The 16,983-nt window shown below is 42.8% G+C and overlaps 1 protein-coding gene across 2 annotated transcripts in view; it reads right to left on the bottom strand.

Moving 5' to 3' along the window:
* Nucleotides 1–1,884: 1,884 nt before the first annotated feature.
* The window catches only part of RASGRF2 (Ras protein specific guanine nucleotide releasing factor 2), a 260,071-nt gene continuing 244,972 nt past the window's right edge, over nucleotides 1,885–16,983 (bottom strand). For both annotated transcript variants that reach the window (XM_059175372.1, XM_059175374.1), the window contains 4 exons: nucleotides 11,611–11,690; nucleotides 10,552–10,669; nucleotides 9,910–9,978; nucleotides 1,885–6,348 (listed from right to left, as the gene is read on the bottom strand). In XM_059175372.1, the coding sequence (XP_059031355.1) occupies nucleotides 6,256–6,348; nucleotides 9,910–9,978; nucleotides 10,552–10,669; nucleotides 11,611–11,690 (360 nt within the window). In that variant the 3' untranslated portion in view covers nucleotides 1,885–6,255. The remainder of the gene's footprint in view (nucleotides 6,349–9,909; nucleotides 9,979–10,551; nucleotides 10,670–11,610; nucleotides 11,691–16,983) is intronic.

Here is a 16,983-nt window from a genome sequence, read left to right as displayed (position 1 = left end):
GCAAAAATACATGTTACCTTTGCATGGGGTTACTGACTGGGAGGGTGGATGAGGGGACCAACTGGGGTCTGGGAAGCTTCCTGATTTGGGGGTGACTGGATGGGTGCAAACGTGTCTAAAAATTCCTCAAGCTGTGCCCATAGGATTCAGGCACCTTACTAAGTATTGGTCATATATCAGTTAATATATATGCTATCATTTTGACCTAGCTTACACCGAATCGAAATTTTTACGAAGCCATATTTACCCTTTCTTCATATGATATACTCAGATATTTTATAGGCTCGTCTATGTTATCTCATTAAAACATTGACAGATTTGGACCAACCAAACTGATTGCATGATCTTCTAGAGTTAGAGTTCCCAGTTTGCACATTCTGTTATAAGGGACCATGGTCTCTCCAGCCCCTGGGGGCCTCCCCCAGCAGAACAGGCAGCAAGTTAGAGGTCTCCAGGGCTGACGAGCTTCTTAGTAGACTGGGTTCTGCGGGTTGGGGTTAAGGTTAAGGTGGTGTGTATTGGGGAGGGGGGTAGTTTAGGCTTATTTCTTCCTAAAATAGCTCTTTTGCAGGCACACTGTTTCCAGCCATTTCAGGCACCAACTGAAATAAATCCAGTGACCCTGAAGGAACCCAGATCCCAGACCCAGAAAATGATGAAGCTTTGACGAACATGGAGACGTCGAGTTTAAAGAACGGCAGTTACATTAGGAAACTCTTCTTTTTCTTTCTTCCCCAATTCCTTACTAATGGACATTTAGTCCTCTCCCGCTCCCCAAGACCCCCCTCCACCCTACCTCAAGGCCTCATCTTTTATAGGGTCATTTTACAGAAGTAAGTAATGTCAGAAGAGAAGTGGGCACATTGCTGAGAAAACAGGGTATCACTTTTCTTCGGGCAACCGGGCCATCTTGAAGCTTACGACAGGGGTGACAAGTGGCTCACCATGATTCCACAGGTGCTAAATTCCTTCATACTGTCCTATGCCATTTATCCCTTTCTCATCGCTGCCAACTCCAAGTTCAGGGGCTCTCCCCCACACCCAGTAGCCAGTGCGGCCATGAAGCTGGCTCTTGCCATACAAACAGGAACAGAAGTGAAGCCAGCAGTGGCCATGTCACCTGCTTGAGAGGAAATCTGTCCTGGGCTTACACTCTTTCCCATTCCTGAGGCCAGCTCGAGGGCTGGAAGTGTTGCCAGGCAAGGGCAATGCTGTGTGGGGTTCCTGAATCCCCACCAGCCTGGTTGCTCATTTCAGAATTGGAAAGGGAAGCCAAGGAAATAGGAGATGCCCCAATCCTTTCTCCCCTCACTTCTCACTTGTGCACGACAGCTGCATCATGCTCTCTTCAGCCCGAAATGGTAGCACGACTTCATTGACTTGACTACAGTTAGAGTATTTTTTATCAAAATTATTCCATGTAGCCATTGCAGTCATTCTAAGGGCAGACATGTATCTTATTTCCTAGGTGACGACGAACTTGGCCTCAGATGGCTCAGTAGCCCATCCGAGGTTGGAATGATGGCTGGGCCAGGTCACCCGAGCACTCAACCTGTCCATGGGGGTTGAGCTGCCATTCGATGAACCGGGCTGTTTGGGCAGTAATGAGGTTCTATGTGCCTGAGGGTGTTGAAAGGTGGTCAGACATGGGCTGGGGACGTCACAGGAGAGATTCAAGCGCTGGAGAGACAGTGGGGCCAACGGCCCTTGATATTTTTTCCGAGGTTCTCTGATATTTTAGTGCCCGCAACATGGGCTTCTTCCAAACTTTATTTTCTGCTGAACTTTAGAAGTAAACAAATATCTGAAGAAGCCCATTGCTACAAAGAAGACGAGGTAGAAGAATGCAAAAAAAAAAAAAAATCAATGAAGAGACCAATGAGATTTTCGAATCAAGAAAGGCGAAATTTAATTTGCATATAGGTATAACCCACACCCCACCTGGCAAGTGTTAGGCCACAGCACAAACCCCTCTGTCAGAGTCACAATTGTCAGCAGATTTGCAAAGTTACTGGACACAAACATTACGCTTCTCAAAGTAACACACGGGTCTGTCCATACACACACACACACACACAAATAACAAAGAAATACATTTAAATAATTCTCTGCCAAAGAGAGATGGGGATGGTAATCACGTTACCTCACATTTGGATAGCACTTTACAGTTCACAATCTAACCCATTTTGTCCTGACGACATCCCTGTGAGGTAGGCGGCACAGGAATCACGATTAGTTTCATTTTGCAGATGAGTGAACGGGCTCGAGGAGGTTTTAGCACTGATCTAAGGTTTCCCCACTCGCAGGTGGACATCTGGGCCTCGGACTCGGCCGGGGAACCTCGGCCGGCTCTTTCACAACTGCCTTTCTAGGGAAGAACAAAGTGGGTTGTGCGAAAGACCATGGTTCAACATCCTATAGAACTCTTCTTTTTTTTGGGCAGATGAGATCAAGTACAATCAGCCCTACAGATAATGCAGGCTGTGCGGAGGCCGAGATGAATAATTTTCTCAATCATCCCTGTGTTTACACCTTCAACAAAATAGTTGTTTTCTACCCTAGCTCTGCCCTTCCTTGATTTTTAAGTCACTTATGGCCATGGAGAAAAATGACACTGTGATTAGATTTCATTGACTCAAGTCTTATTACCAGGATTCACATAGTGGCGCCAGTAATCAAGTCATTATCTACACGTACAATCTGCCGTCTTACTGAAATGAAAATGAACCATGTTCATTTATTCCTTCTGGCTGTGCATATTAGCCTGGCTCTCTTCTTTAGCCATAAATAGTATATAATTTATTCCACCGTGTAATATATATCCCACATATAGTATATCCTATTTCAATAGCAGTAAAAATGATAAAATATCACAGGCTGGGTTAAAAAAAATCTTTAAAGCAAAGAGAAAGATTTTTTTCCAGGGGGAATAAAAAAAAACTTTGCAAACAAAAGCTAAATAAAATCATTTATTTTAAAATAAAAGTTATTTGGGGGGCGAGAAATGACCCCTCTATTGCATTACTTTTTAAGTTGGGAATTTTAAAAGTGACCCAGTCATTGCCGATCCAAGTTTTTATCTTGTATAATACAGTGAGAGAAGAGGTGCTAACCCATCATCGTATACTCCAAGTGGGAATGCAATGTATTTTTCTCTTCCAAGTTATTCAGTATCTATGAGTTTTATTTGTTTTTAAGCAGTACTTTAAGACATATGAAATCTAACAAATAGTAAGCTTTGTGGGAGAGCCACTTAAAATATTGCAACAGTAGTTCAAAATTCTCTCTTTAAATTCCTTCAGAGGAAACACTAAGGAGAAGTGACAACATTGTACTTCATGCTTCAACCTGTCACATATTGTATTGGCTTAAGTAAGAGATTTGTCCCTGCAGCAAAACTGGATGTCTTAGTTAATAACCAAAGGCATCCCCTAAAAGTCCCAAGATAATTTCATCGACAGTACAAAATGTGGGCATTCATCTGAAAGCATGAAATTGGCTTTTACTTCTGACTTTCTAGGTTAATTTTGCAACAATACAAGTGTTTGCCATTTGGTTGACAGGCTGACCTGCCTTCTGCTCTTAGAAGTGGGTCTCATATAATAGAATATAGGCAGACACAGCTGGGAGTGCATGCTCCAACAATAAACACAAACTTGAAAGGCAGAAGAAGATGGGTGCTTTAACAATCAGAAGCACTACAAATTGCTCTTGGCTATTTTAAATGTGACCAAATTGAATTTTTTAAATGCACATTCTTTTCCCAGATGGTCCAGAAATGGTGCACATCATCAAAAGGAGCTCCCTTGGAGGCAGAGGTCTGTCTTGTTGCATGCAGTTCCAGCAAGCTTTCAGACTCCAGTAAGCAGGAGGGGCGTGTAACTCAAGGAAACGCTAACGGTCACCATAGCAACTGACGGTGCCCGTAGTTTACCACTGGGGGGCGCTTCCCACATTCTGCAGGAAATTGGCGAGACAGCTTTGTCGCTAGCTGAGGAAACCCTGGCTCTCCAAAAGGGGAGGAGCATTTGGAAACGCCTCTATCTCTCATCTTTCTTTAGTAAGAAGGACTGCAGTGCCTCTGGGAACATTTGCGTCGGACAAATAAGGGTCCACACGCAGAATGACCTCTTCCCGTCTGGAAGACTTTGCAGTCTTCAAGGCATAGCGCATGGACCTTGCCACATGTTGTTCTGCCTGAAACTACTATGTGTGTGGTCCTGCCACTGATTTTTCGTGGTTTTTAGTCCACCTTCCAAGACTGTGTTTTTGAGCCAAGAAAGATAAGCTTTATTTTCCTTTTCTTCGGCAAGACCTCGAGATGCTTGGTGAAGCTGACATATATGAGTTCAAACCCTCAGTACGTGAACACTGAGATACAAATTGCAAGTTATGCATCATTACGATCCAAACAACCCATGCTTCTTATCATGCGTCACGATGCATCAACCTCTCATTTGAGACTAAAGAGAACAAACAAGCAACTTCTCAAAAAAAAGAAAAAGAATGCATTCATAAGTAACCCTCCTTGGGTTTAGTGCTACACTGTTGGCTAATATGAGCTATTGAAAGTATTTTTGGAATGGTCTTCAAATATTAGAAGTATTTTCTTTTACTTACTTGGTATTTCACTATATAGTTATGTACAGAGATGGCCCTTACCATGCAGGAAAAATGTACATTCTCCCCATCTAGGGTACATTATCAACGCTAGTGCTTTCACTGGGCCTTATGAGCCAGCAAGCTGAATTTATTAACCAGCCGTTAGTTCTAACAAGATCATTAAAGTGCAAAGAAGGAGGGAAAACAGCGAGACAGATCAATATTTTCAATGTCGGAATCAATGTACTTCATGCCCCTAAGAGAAATCATCAGGTACAATAGGCTCAGGTAACAACAACTCTGTATTTTTCCTCTTTCTTCTTTTAAAGCAGAGCTCTCCCTGAGAAGAGAAGAGGGAGGTAAACGTGAGATAGCCCTATTTCTTCCACAACCATCAATCCTGGGAAAAGGAAGGTCCCTTCCCCCGCACAGACTAACCCCTGCGTTGAGTCTTCGGAGAGAAGAGCTGTCGAGTGGTTGGTCCCATCTCCTATACACATAGAATATTTTCACTCATAAATATCCCAAAATTTTAAAACAAAGATGACTGGGGAAGAACTGTCAACCAACAGCACACAGACGTGTAGGTTTAAAAAAAAAAAAAACCCACGAAACAACGTTTTAAAAAATACAACCAGTATTCATAATGAGCGTAAAAATGGTCTGTGTAAATCAGGAAAAAAATCCCACATTTCTGTGGGGAGGGTGAAGGGGAAGAGCACAGCAAGGTGCAGAGATGATTTTTAAGTCTGTCTGATCACTCAGCCTAAAACCCTGTGGCAAGGTTGTGGCCTTCTGTCCCCTTCCACAGTCTCGTTGGAGAGGTGTGCAGGCCCCTCTCTGCAGACTCTGCACCTGCCTCTCTGAGAGCACTGGCTCCTTGGGCCCCACAACCTCAGGAAGGAGCCCCTACCCCACCTGAAGACAGCCCCTGGCTGGGATCCCCCGGGGCAAAGCCTACCGAGTTTTTAAAATTTTAACAAAGTTACATTCACGTGGCTGTCATCGTGTCTTTCCTGTGCTGTTGCCTAAAGACCAAAAAAAGCAGTCTCAGAAATGCCATTTCTCCAGCGTAAGTAGTTAGAATGCACTAAAAACCATGCACATGCTGTAGACTGAAATTGCTCATATGGGCGCCCATCCCTACAGAGGAAGCCTCGGCTGTTCTGGAAGCTGGTAATACAGAGAATGTGACAGAGGCAGTTATAAACCCTAAGAGAAGGTTGGTAGGTATACCCAGGCCAGCGAAATGCCAGACGAACAGCTCGGGCCTTTTCCAGGATCCTTGTCCGCGAGCTCTGACGGAGCCCGGGCAGACTCGGAAACCGACCTTCTTACCCGCTTCCTTGAAATGCCTCCCAGCATCTCCTATATTACATTCCCTTATGAAAAATGCACCATCAGCTCTACCGAGGATCAATCTTTTCTCCTTCCCACCCCAAGTCTGAAAGCATTTGTCTTTGACCCCAAACAGCTGGGCTTCCCTGGCTGGAGACAGAATTCCAGGTCCGTTCCATCTTCTTCGGTGCACGGAGGAGACTGGCTTTGTCTCCGTCCCCGGTCCTCACGGCGCTGTGGGAAGCATGGCATGCACAGTTCCGTCCGGCCCGCTTTCCAGGAGACGTCTACAGACTCAGGGGCGAAGCCAGACCTTCAAGCAGGGAGCCGAGGTTCAATTTTTAGTGACAGTTCATACAGCGTATCTTCATCTATGATGAGGGCTTTGTCAAGCAGGTACTGAGTGACCTGGAGGAACAGGGAAATCCTCGCTTTGGGTTCTTTCGGAACACGAGTGCGCACATTTTCTGAACGGAATCTGACACAATTCAACATTTTCTCTTGAACATTTAAAAATGTTATATCATGGTTTTAAAAATCATGAATAGATGCTCACTGTACAAAAAAGAAAAAAGAAAAAAGGAAAAAAAAAAAAAAAAGGAAGGGAGGGGGGAAGAAGTGAAGAAGGAAAGGAAGAGAAGGAAGGAAGGACCATACATTTCCAGTCATCTCCCAGCTCCTCACCCCAGGGACGTCCCTGAAGAGGCACCACTGTTATCATTTGGTTTGTATTCTCCAGAGTGTCTGTCTTTCTAGACACTACATGTCCTTATAGAAATCTTTTCTTCCCTTATAATTCTCAGGTACATCTTATTCCGCTTCCGTCTCCTCAATGTAGGACGGGAGAGGTCCCCACGTCAGCACAGAGAACGTGAACTGCCTTACAACATCAACATGTGATCTCCCCGAGTGCATTTAACAATCTCTTACTGATGGGCGCTTAGTTGCTGTCAATGTTTCACGCTTACACAAAGCGACAGTGAAATCCCTGTTCGCACATTTGCTTAGTGCTGACGTGGGAATGTTCTTTTGGGGTGGACGCTAGCAGTCACATGAAAGGAAATGACACTAAAATAAAAATGTTGGGGCCTGAAGGATTTCTGTGGAAACACTGCTTTAATTTTATGGAGATATAACTTTTGTAAGAAAAATGGATAGTTGGATTAGTTTTAGCATAAATATCACAGTTCAGGACCGTTCCCCTACCCCAGGACGTTCCCTCCTTCCGCTCCCCTGTCAGTCTGCTCCCAGGAGCGGCCCGTGCTGTGATTTCTAGCACCATGCATTTGTTTTGTCTACTCGAGACTTTGATGGAAGTGGAAGCACACAGTCCGTACTTGCGTGTCTAGCTTCTTCCGCTCAGTGTAACGGTTCAAAGTCCTTCCATGTTGTGACGTCTACCACTAGCCTGCCCTGCCATTGCTGAATGGCGTGGTGTCCTAGGGATCTGCCACATTTGTTGATTCTTTCATCTATTTATGGACACCTGGGCCGTTTCCAGGTTGGGGTTATTATTAAGAAATGCTAGGAATTTTTTTTTTTAAAGATTTTGTTTATTTATTTGAGAGAGAGAGAGATCACAAGTAGGCAGAGAGTCAGGCAGAGAGAGGGGGAAGCAGGCTCCCTGCCAAGCAGAGAGCCTCATGTGGGTGTCGATCCCAGGACACTGAGACCATGACCCGAGCCGAAGGCAGAGGCTTAACCCACTGAGCCATCCAGGTGCCCCTGCTAGGAATGTTTTATACAAGACTTGCAGTGGGCCTGTTTTCATTTGCCCTGGGTAAATACCTAGGAGAGAGATTCCTGGGTCATAAGGTAGATGCATATTTAATGTTTGAAGCAATATCCACACGGCAGGCACAGTTTTCTAAAGAGGATGGGCCATGTTATTCCCACCAGCAAAGCAGAAGACTTGCACTTGCTCAGTTCATCAATTTTTAATTTTAACAGATGATGCAAAGATATCCTCCCAAAGTTCTGTACCTAGAGTGTGTGAGAGTTCCTGGTAGATCCCACACGCTGACGTTTGCTATGACCAGTATTTTAACATTTTGTTTATCTGTCGGGTGAAAATGATGCCTCCTTATAATTTCCTTCCTAAGTTGAGCAGTTTAAAAATATTTACTGGCCAGTTTTGATTCTTATTCTGTGAGTTACCTCATCTGTTCAAAGCTGTGCTGATTTTTCTACAGAGTTGTGTATACTTTTCTTACAGACTTACAGGAATACTTTCCTTCTGTCTCTTTGTTTTACATGTTACACATGTCAACTGCTGTGGGCACCTGGGTGGCTCCATCGATGAAGCGTCCGAGTCTTGATTTCAGCTCAGATCGTGATCTCAGGGTAGTGACATTGAGCCCCTCACCAGACTCCACGCTGGGTGTGGAGCCTGCTTAAGATTCTCTCTCTCTCTCTCTCTCTCTCTCTCTCTCCCTCTATCCCTCCCCTTGCTTGTCCCACACCCACATGCACTCTCTCTGTATCAAAAGAAAAAATTTTTAAAAAAAATCACCTCCTAGTCTAAGTGGTTTTATTTTTGCTTTTTAAATTACTATATTTTGTCATATAGAAGTTTTTTGGGTTTTTTTTTAAAGATTTTATTTATTTATTAGACAGAGATCACAAGTAGGCAGAGAGGCAGACAGAGAGAAAGGGGGGGAAGCAGGCTCCCTGCTGAGCAGAGAGCCTGATATGGGGCTGATCCCAGGACTCTGGGATCATGACCTGAGCCGAAGACAGAGGCTTTACCCACTGAGCCACCCAGGTACCCCCATATAGAAGTTTTTAATTTTGATGCAGCAAACTTAATTAAGCTTATCTTTTATAGCTCATACATCCTTTGCTTAAGAAGTTCTTTCAAATCTAAAGGTTGCAGATATTTTGTACTATATTTTATTCAAATAATTTAATACTCTTTTATATTAAGGTAATGAACTCATCTGGATTTTTTTGTGTGTGAAATGGTATCAGATGGAGAGCCAAAATTCCCATTTCCTTTATGAGACTGGTCAATTTCTTTCTGGCACTTTCTTTAAATGCCTCCTTTATTCCATATTAGATTTTCATATAGACAAAATCTGCATCTGGACTGTATCCCATCCCTTGAATTTGGATTCCTATGCCAATGTAGTCCTGCATTATTCACTATAGTTTCAGGATATGTGTCTATATCTGGTAGTGAAAGCTCTATTTACTCTTCTTATTTTTCAAAAAATCCATCGGGTTTTTGTGTGTGTGTGTGTGTTTTGTTTTGGTGTTTGTTTGCCTATCTGAGCGTCTTTATGAGTTTCACCATAAATTTATCAAGTTCCATGAAATAATAAGGAAAAAAATGGCTGTGAGTTTTATGGGAATCTTCCATACTACCCTCTCAATTTTTCTGTAAAGCTAAAATGATTTTAAAAATATCTATCTATAAATGAAAAATGAAAAAAGGAAGGAAGGAAGGAAGGGTGGGTTGGTTGTGGCTGGGATGGAGGAATAAAGGGGGTATATGATGTGAGATGAACCTTGAAAGATAAGAAGGAGCCATGTAATGTAAGACTTATTGGACACATCAAAACTTTTACTTTCTCGATCTGAAGAGCATAAAAAACCTCTAAAATATTTTACACCGGGGACAAATATATTTGACTTTATGTTCCAGAGAGTTCTATCTGGCTGCAGTTTGTAGAAAGGATTTTACATTCTAGAGTGAATGCAAGTAGACCAGGTCACAGACCAGGTAGCTTGGACCAAGGTGGTAATGATTTATGAGAAATATAGAACATACCATCAATAGATCTTGAGAAACTGATGTTCTTTTTGCCTTCTTTATTTCCCAATCAGAGTTGCCAAAGATTTGTCAATTTTCTTGGTCTTTCCTGTGAGTCAGCTTTTGATATTATCAATCCACTTTTACCACTGTTTCTAATTCATTAATTTTCACTTTTTTCTTTATTAATTCCCTTAACAACCATACAATGTTACCTTTGGCTGATGGTCTATTCGATAGCAAGTCTGCTGGAATTGGCGTATCTCTCTGATGATGTGTGATATCTGAGAGAGAAACAGTCACAACAAAATCAAAGCCCAAGTATTTCCTTGTATTGCAACACATTCTTCCAGGTCCTATCCACAAGTCAGCACATACTTTCTCCAGTGAAATGTCAGAGCCCTGCCCTATCATTTTCTATGCCCAGCCAGGGCTTTCTTGCCCTTCCATGAGCTACATGAAATGCAGAAGATACTGACTTCACAATCGGGAACTGGGTGACCTCAGGTCCAGCAATGGCAAGCTCTTCGGTGTTACTGACCTTGGGCTCCTTGTTCTAACTTGGTGCTTAGAACCTGGTTGTCCAGCAAGAAGCCTTCAGCATCTGTCACTACCACTACCCTGTCTCAGGAAGTCATTCCTGGAGATTTATTCCCCACCCCTTTGCCCAGACTGCATGCAAGCTGAAATACCCCTGCTGAAAATCGCATCGATCAGTCACATCAGTGAGGAAACCCAGTGTCCTCCATCCCTTCCAGCTCAAAATGTAAAAGCAAACAGTGACCTCTGTGACTTAGCCTCTTCTCTCGAAGCTACTGACGTCACTGAAACAGGCTGCTGATGAAATGATCACTTACCATTCTCATCTTGGAGAAATTAACAAGGCCTTCTTCGGTAAAGTTTGGTGTTCCCTCTTCAATAAATGCCAGGTCTGTCAGGTACATCCCCAGATAAGGAACAGCTGGGGGGTTACAGCTGCAAAACCCAGAGACACTGTTCTCAAGCTCATTCACACAAATAGCGACTCCCCTCCCGTGTTTCACAGGAAGCAACCACGCTGCTTCAATCCTGAAGAACAAAGTCTTTTAATTCTGTCTGCACAAGCACACTCACGATATTATGAGTTTTCATTACATCTCACAACACAATAGAACAGAAAATTACAGCCTGTGTTGTACAATGTGCCTGAGACAATGGCATGTTCAAACCAAAGGATGTCTTACAGACAAATACCAAGTATGTGCTAGCGGTACTTGTCTGTGGTACTTATACACGGGCCGCGCTTCCCCAGGGAGTAAGAGCATGGAGGAATCTTCAGGAGCTGGATAGAAAAATCAATGTCATTAGAGCTTTTAAAGCTTGTTTTCTGCTTTCATTAGTATTTCAATGTTTCAGAGGTTATAGACCTAATGAATATCACCACTGCACTCTAAAGTCATGCCTTCTTTGTTGTGGTTTTCGAGGTGGGGTATCCTGGTCTTCTCAAAGTCAAGAGTTTGGAGGACATAGGCTTTTGAGCCAGAGAGAACTGGGTCTGAGTCCCAGCATGACCACTTGCTAAGGGTTGATGGCAAACTCTGTGAACCACAGTTTCCTCATTGTGTTTAGATTAATAAATACCAAATCAAGAAGCTTTTTATAGTAAAAGATGGTTTGATTTTAGAGTAAAAGATCGTGATATTTTCTTCGTATCTAGGATCATCTGCATGCCACCAGTAGGTCCATAGGACACTTACTGTATGCACAATATTTCAAATGTCCCCCCAAATCAGGAAAATACCAAGATGATGGAAGTTGTTGCCCATTTGTTTTTCTTTTCAAAGCCAAGAAGGAGGTAGGCCACTATTTGTAAACTGTATACATTTTAAAAATACATTTCTGAATTATAAATGACTTAATAATTAAGATAAACTTACTTTTTAAGGGTTTCTCTGAGATTTTTAAATCTTCCTTCAGATGAAACAGTTTTCTGAAGCTTATCCATGAGAGCTTTTGTCTGGAAAGAAACGAACAACTTAGCTTGCCGTGAAAACACTGCTGTGGTTTGACCAAGAGATCCTCAGTTCCCTTCCAGAGTGGCAGGTGCTGGTGCCTTTATCAGACCGTTGTGATGTGATATGATTTTTGAAGTATTATAGGCATTATGACTCAATTTGATGTTTAAAAAGAAAACTTGTGGGGGCGCCTGGGTGGCTCAGTGGGTTAAAGCCTCTGCCTTTGATTCAGGTCATGATCCCGGGGTCCTGGGATCGAGTCCCGCATCGGGCTCTCTGCTCAGCATGGAGCCTGCTTCCCTTCCTCTCTCTCTGCCTGCCTCTCTGCCTACTTGTGATCTCTGTCTGTCAAATAAATAAATAAAATCTTTAAAAAAAATAAAATAAAAAGAAAACTTGTGGAGAAGAGAAAGTGACTATATTGCTCATTTAGGCAAAAAGTGGAAAAGGTATAGAAAAGAAAAAGTGCGATGCACGAGAAATTAGGGACTTAAATGATTGGTAAAGCACACGTCGACTTAGGGAATCTTAAATGGGAGGTCTCACGTCAGGTGGTTTTCACGGTCAGTCCTTTCGGGTGTTCATTTCTGAATCACCAAGACACAAATTTGGTTGCTTAGCTATCTTCTGCTACAAACCCTTTGTTTTGCGATTATCTTTCTCAACTTGTTAGAAAAGCAAAACTGACATTTTCCAAGAAATAAAACTGCTGTTGACACTGATCTGGACTTTCTCGCATGGACGCGGGAGACCGGGAAGGTGGCACTTGGGGATGATGACCCACTCCCGGTAATACCCAGGCGGGCTGGCAGGAAAAGCTCTCGGAGTGCCCGTTTGCGACTCTTCAGACTACTCTGTCTCGGTCTGGGGAACAGCTGCATGCTTCATGACAGCTTTCAGAATGACTCAAAGGGGTACCTTCCCCACCCTGGTTCCTGAGGACTCTGGAAGAAGATAGCCAGCAAGGCCTGGGGACGGACGGCGGGGTGAAGGGGACAGGATGGGGCCCCAGGTGGGCCTCCTGCCTGGCGCAGAGCTGGCCTTGGGCTGAAAGAAGCTGTGCAAACGGAGTCTGTCCTAGAGCCACAGACCGAATTTGGTGGGCCTCAAACTGCCCGGTCCTCCATGCCTTCTGGATGTCTCTCTGTCTGGACTCAGATCTAAAGAAGAGACTGCCGCAGAGCAGACGGTATGATGAAAGAATCTGAAGGAGACCATATCTGCAACCAGGCACTCCCGATGGTGACTAGACCCAGGTCCTGGGCCCGGGACGATGGCCTAGCACTTCTTTGAAAGCCACTTGGAGTGACGCCTTCATGGGATTGAAATGGTATATTCTACTTAATGCCTCTACAGGTGGTACATTCAAATTTGAAAGAAATATTTAGTATCAGTCTTATCACCCCTATTCCAGAGTCAGTTATCCCTAAAGCTGCATCCTGTCAAAGACATGGGTATCACCTAAGTCAACAACAGGAGAAGTTTAATGTTTTCTTTTCTTTTCTTCTTCTTCTTCTTTTTTTTTAAGATTTTATTTATTGGACAGAAAGAGGACACAGCAAGAGAGGGAACATAAGCAGGGGGAGTGGGAGAAGGAGAAGCAGGCTTCCCGCTGAACAGGGACCCCAATGTGGGGCTCAATCCCAGGACCCAGGGAGCATGACCTGAGCCGAAGGCAGAGGCTTAATGACTGAGCCACACAGGCACCGCTCTTTTTTTTTTTTTCTCAAGTTTTTACTTAAATTCCAGCTAGTTGACATACAGTGTAATATCAGTTTCAGGTGTAGAATTCAGTGATTCATCACTTTCATACAATACCCAGTGCTCATCGCAAGTAACCTCCTTAATGCCCACCACCTGTTCAATCTATCCTCTCCCCCCTTGGACCCCTTACCCCCGCCACAGTCCACTTTCCCTCCAATAACCCTTAGTTTGTCCTCTACAGTTAAGAGTCTGTTTCTTGGTTTGCCTCTCTCTTTTTTTCCCTCACAATGTTCATCTGTTTTGTTTCTTAAATTCCACATATGAGTGAAATCATATGGTATTTGTCTTTCTCTGACTGACTTATTTTGCTTGGCATAACACTCTCTAGCTCTATTCACTGCAAAAGGCAACGTTTCTTTCTTTTTTGTGGATAATATTCCACCGTGTGTGTGTGTGTGTGTGTGTGTGTGTGTGTTTGTGTATATATACATCCTGCATCTCTTTTATCCACTTATCAGTCAATGGACATTGGGCTGTTTCCATAATCTGGCTATTGTTGATAATGCTGCTATAAACATCAGGGTGCAGGTAGCCCTTTGAATGGGCATTTTTATATCCCTCGGGTAAATCCCAGGTAGTGCAATTGCTGGCTCACAGGACCAATGTTTTCTTAAAGAAGATTTATGAATCCCTTGGTACCAACCTCAGATGAAAAAAGAAATAGGGGAGAGAATGAAAGAGAAGGCAGAGGAATGACTTACTGACCTTGACGAAGTGTGACAGTGTGTGTGACCAGATAATGTGCTCTCTGTATCCAGTGCCCAATGGCAAGGGTTACCATTGCCTTATGAGGAGGCAAAAGTGAGCCACAACAAGGGTATCGGTGTCCAGTTTTTAGATTCTGATCTAGCTGTTTGAAGCCCATTTTAAAAACAGTATTATGACACCACTCATCATAAAATCTATCAAAAAACTAAGAAGAGGGAGTAGTTTCCTCAGTTTTATAAAAGCATTTACAAAATACCTATAGCTAGCATGATCCTTAATTGGGAAAGACTGAATGCTTTCCCCACAAGACTGAGAACAAGGAAAGAATGTCCTTTCTCACCAGCCTTATTCAACGTAGTATTGGAAGTTTAGCTAAAGCAATAAGACAAGAAAAGGAAATAAAAGGCATATCAATTAGAAAGAAAGAAGTAAAATAGTTCCCATTACAGATGACAACGGTCTGTGTAGAAAAATCCCAGGGACTCTATAAAAAAGCCCCTAGAACTGATCAATGAGTTTGGCAAAGTTGGAGATAGAGGACAAATACAAAAAAAAAAAAAAAAAAAAAAAAAAAAAAAACAATGACATTGATTAAATTAAAATTAAAAATTAAAACCACAGTGACATTTAAAATTTCTCTAAAGAAAATGAAGTATTTAGGCATAAGTCTAAAAAATTTACACAGAACTTATCTGCTGAAAATTTCAAAATGCTGATTTAAGAAAGCAAAGAAATCCTAAAGAAATGGAAAGACAAACTGTGTGGACTGGAAGACTCGACAGAATCAAGATGTCAGTTCTCCTCAAATTGATTGGTTTACTGAAATTCCAATAAAAGTGTCAGTAATGGTTTTTAGACTTTTTTTTTTTTTTTTTTTTTTTACAAAATTTACATGGAAAGTCGCAGCACCTGGAGTAGCTAAAATAATTTAAAAAAATTTTTATTAAAGATTTTATTTATTTATTTGACAGAGATCACAAGTAGGCAGAGAGGCAGGCATAGAGAGAGAAGGAAGCAGGCTCTCTACTGAGCAGAGAGCCCCACGCGGGGCTCGATCCCACGACCCTGGGATCATGACCTGAGCCGAAGGCAGAGGCTTTAACCCACTGAGCCACCCAGGCGCTCCTGGAGTAGCTAAACTACAATAAAGTGGGAGGGATATAAAAAGAACTCGCAGATCTCAAAGGTTAAAAAAAAAAAACTAATTAAAAAATGAGCTGCAGACATTTCATTGAAGAGGATAAACAGATGGCAAACACAGCATATGAAAAGATGTTTAACATCACTAGCCATTAGGGAAATGCAAATTGAAACAATAATGAGATATCAAAATGGCTAAAATGAAAAACAGTGATAACAGCAAATGTGGGCAAGAATTTGGAAAAACTGGGGGATCCATACTTTGCTGATACAAGTATAAAATGGTACAGCCACTCTGGAAAAGAATTCGACAGTTTCTTATAAAAATAAACACAATTACCATCTGATTCAGCATTTGCACACTTGGGCATTTATCCCAGAGAAACGAAAACTAAGAGTCACACAAAACCTATGCGTGAATGTACATAACAGCTTTATTTGTAACAGCCCCAAACTGAAAACGACAACCCAGATGTTCTTCAAGAGGTGAACGGTTAAAATGTCCTATATTTATATCATGAGGACTACTGAGCAATAAAAAGAAACGAAGTATTGATACACGAATGGATCTAGGGAATTTTTAAAAAGGCAATCTCAAAATGTCATCTACCATATGATTCCATTTATATAATGCCCTTGAAGTGACAAAATTTTATAGAGATGGAAAACAGATTTTTGGTCGCCAGAGTTAGGGAAGGGGCAGGGAGGAAGTGGCTATGGCTGTGGAAGGCGGCAGGGGGGATCCGGGTCACAGCACTGTGTTGTATCTTCACTGCAGGGGTGATCAAAATGCATAGCAGTAAACACACACAGGCCCAAATGAGCACATACGTAAAACAGATCGTCTGAATAAGGTTAGTGATGTTACCAATGTTAACTTTGTGGTCGTGATGTTTAGTTACACAAGGGGTTACTGTGGGGGGCACTAGGTATAGGGTGTAGGAAATTTCTATTATTTCTTCCAAACTATATGTAAATCTACATGATCCCAACATAAAAAGTTTTGTTTTGTTTTGTTTTTAAATAGAACTTATAAAAGCTATGGTGAGGCCCAGGCTTTGATCACAGATAAAAGAATTTGCTTCTGGCGCCAGGAGGACATGGCGAAGTCTGGAAAATTCCCCCAACACTGTTTGAGAGGGCTGGGTAGTTATCTGCTAAAGAAGAGTCAGCCTGCCCACACGGGATCACCAAGGACAGGACAGCCTCTAGGAGAGGTAGGACATACCCAGTCTCAGCGAAGCCGGTGGGAACCAGTGAGAGCTGTTGGGCAGGTGAGGTCAGCTAAGGCCCCCTGTTCCTGGGCAGGCCAGGCGGACCACACACCCACACACACCACACGCAGGCAATTCACGGGGGCCTGGAGCCGGCAACCAAGTAGGAGAAGACTGCACCAGGAGACCGGTCAGTGCACAAAGCCTCCCAGAAGCCCAAAGGAGCCCTCCCCGGCACCCAGAGAGGAGGCCGGGGGGAAAGGGCAGCAAGGAGACTGATTTCATTTGAATCTTGAAAAAATCGAATGAAAACAATAGGCATGAACAAGTTGAGTCCCATTAAAAGGAAATTAAGATCGCCTCCTTAAAAAAAAAAAAAAAAGAATGCTTCCTGCACCCCTTGTCTTTATGCCAAAAGTTTACTACATAAATGAACAAAATCAAAAACCAACAACAGTGAACGTTGAGA

The sequence above is a fragment of the Mustela lutreola genome, chromosome 5, assembly GCF_030435805.1.
Source record: "Mustela lutreola isolate mMusLut2 chromosome 5, mMusLut2.pri, whole genome shotgun sequence".
NCBI lineage: Eukaryota > Metazoa > Chordata > Mammalia > Carnivora > Mustelidae > Mustela > Mustela lutreola.
Note: the sequence above shows the minus strand (reverse complement) of the source record. Positions and strands in the feature narration are given on the sequence as shown.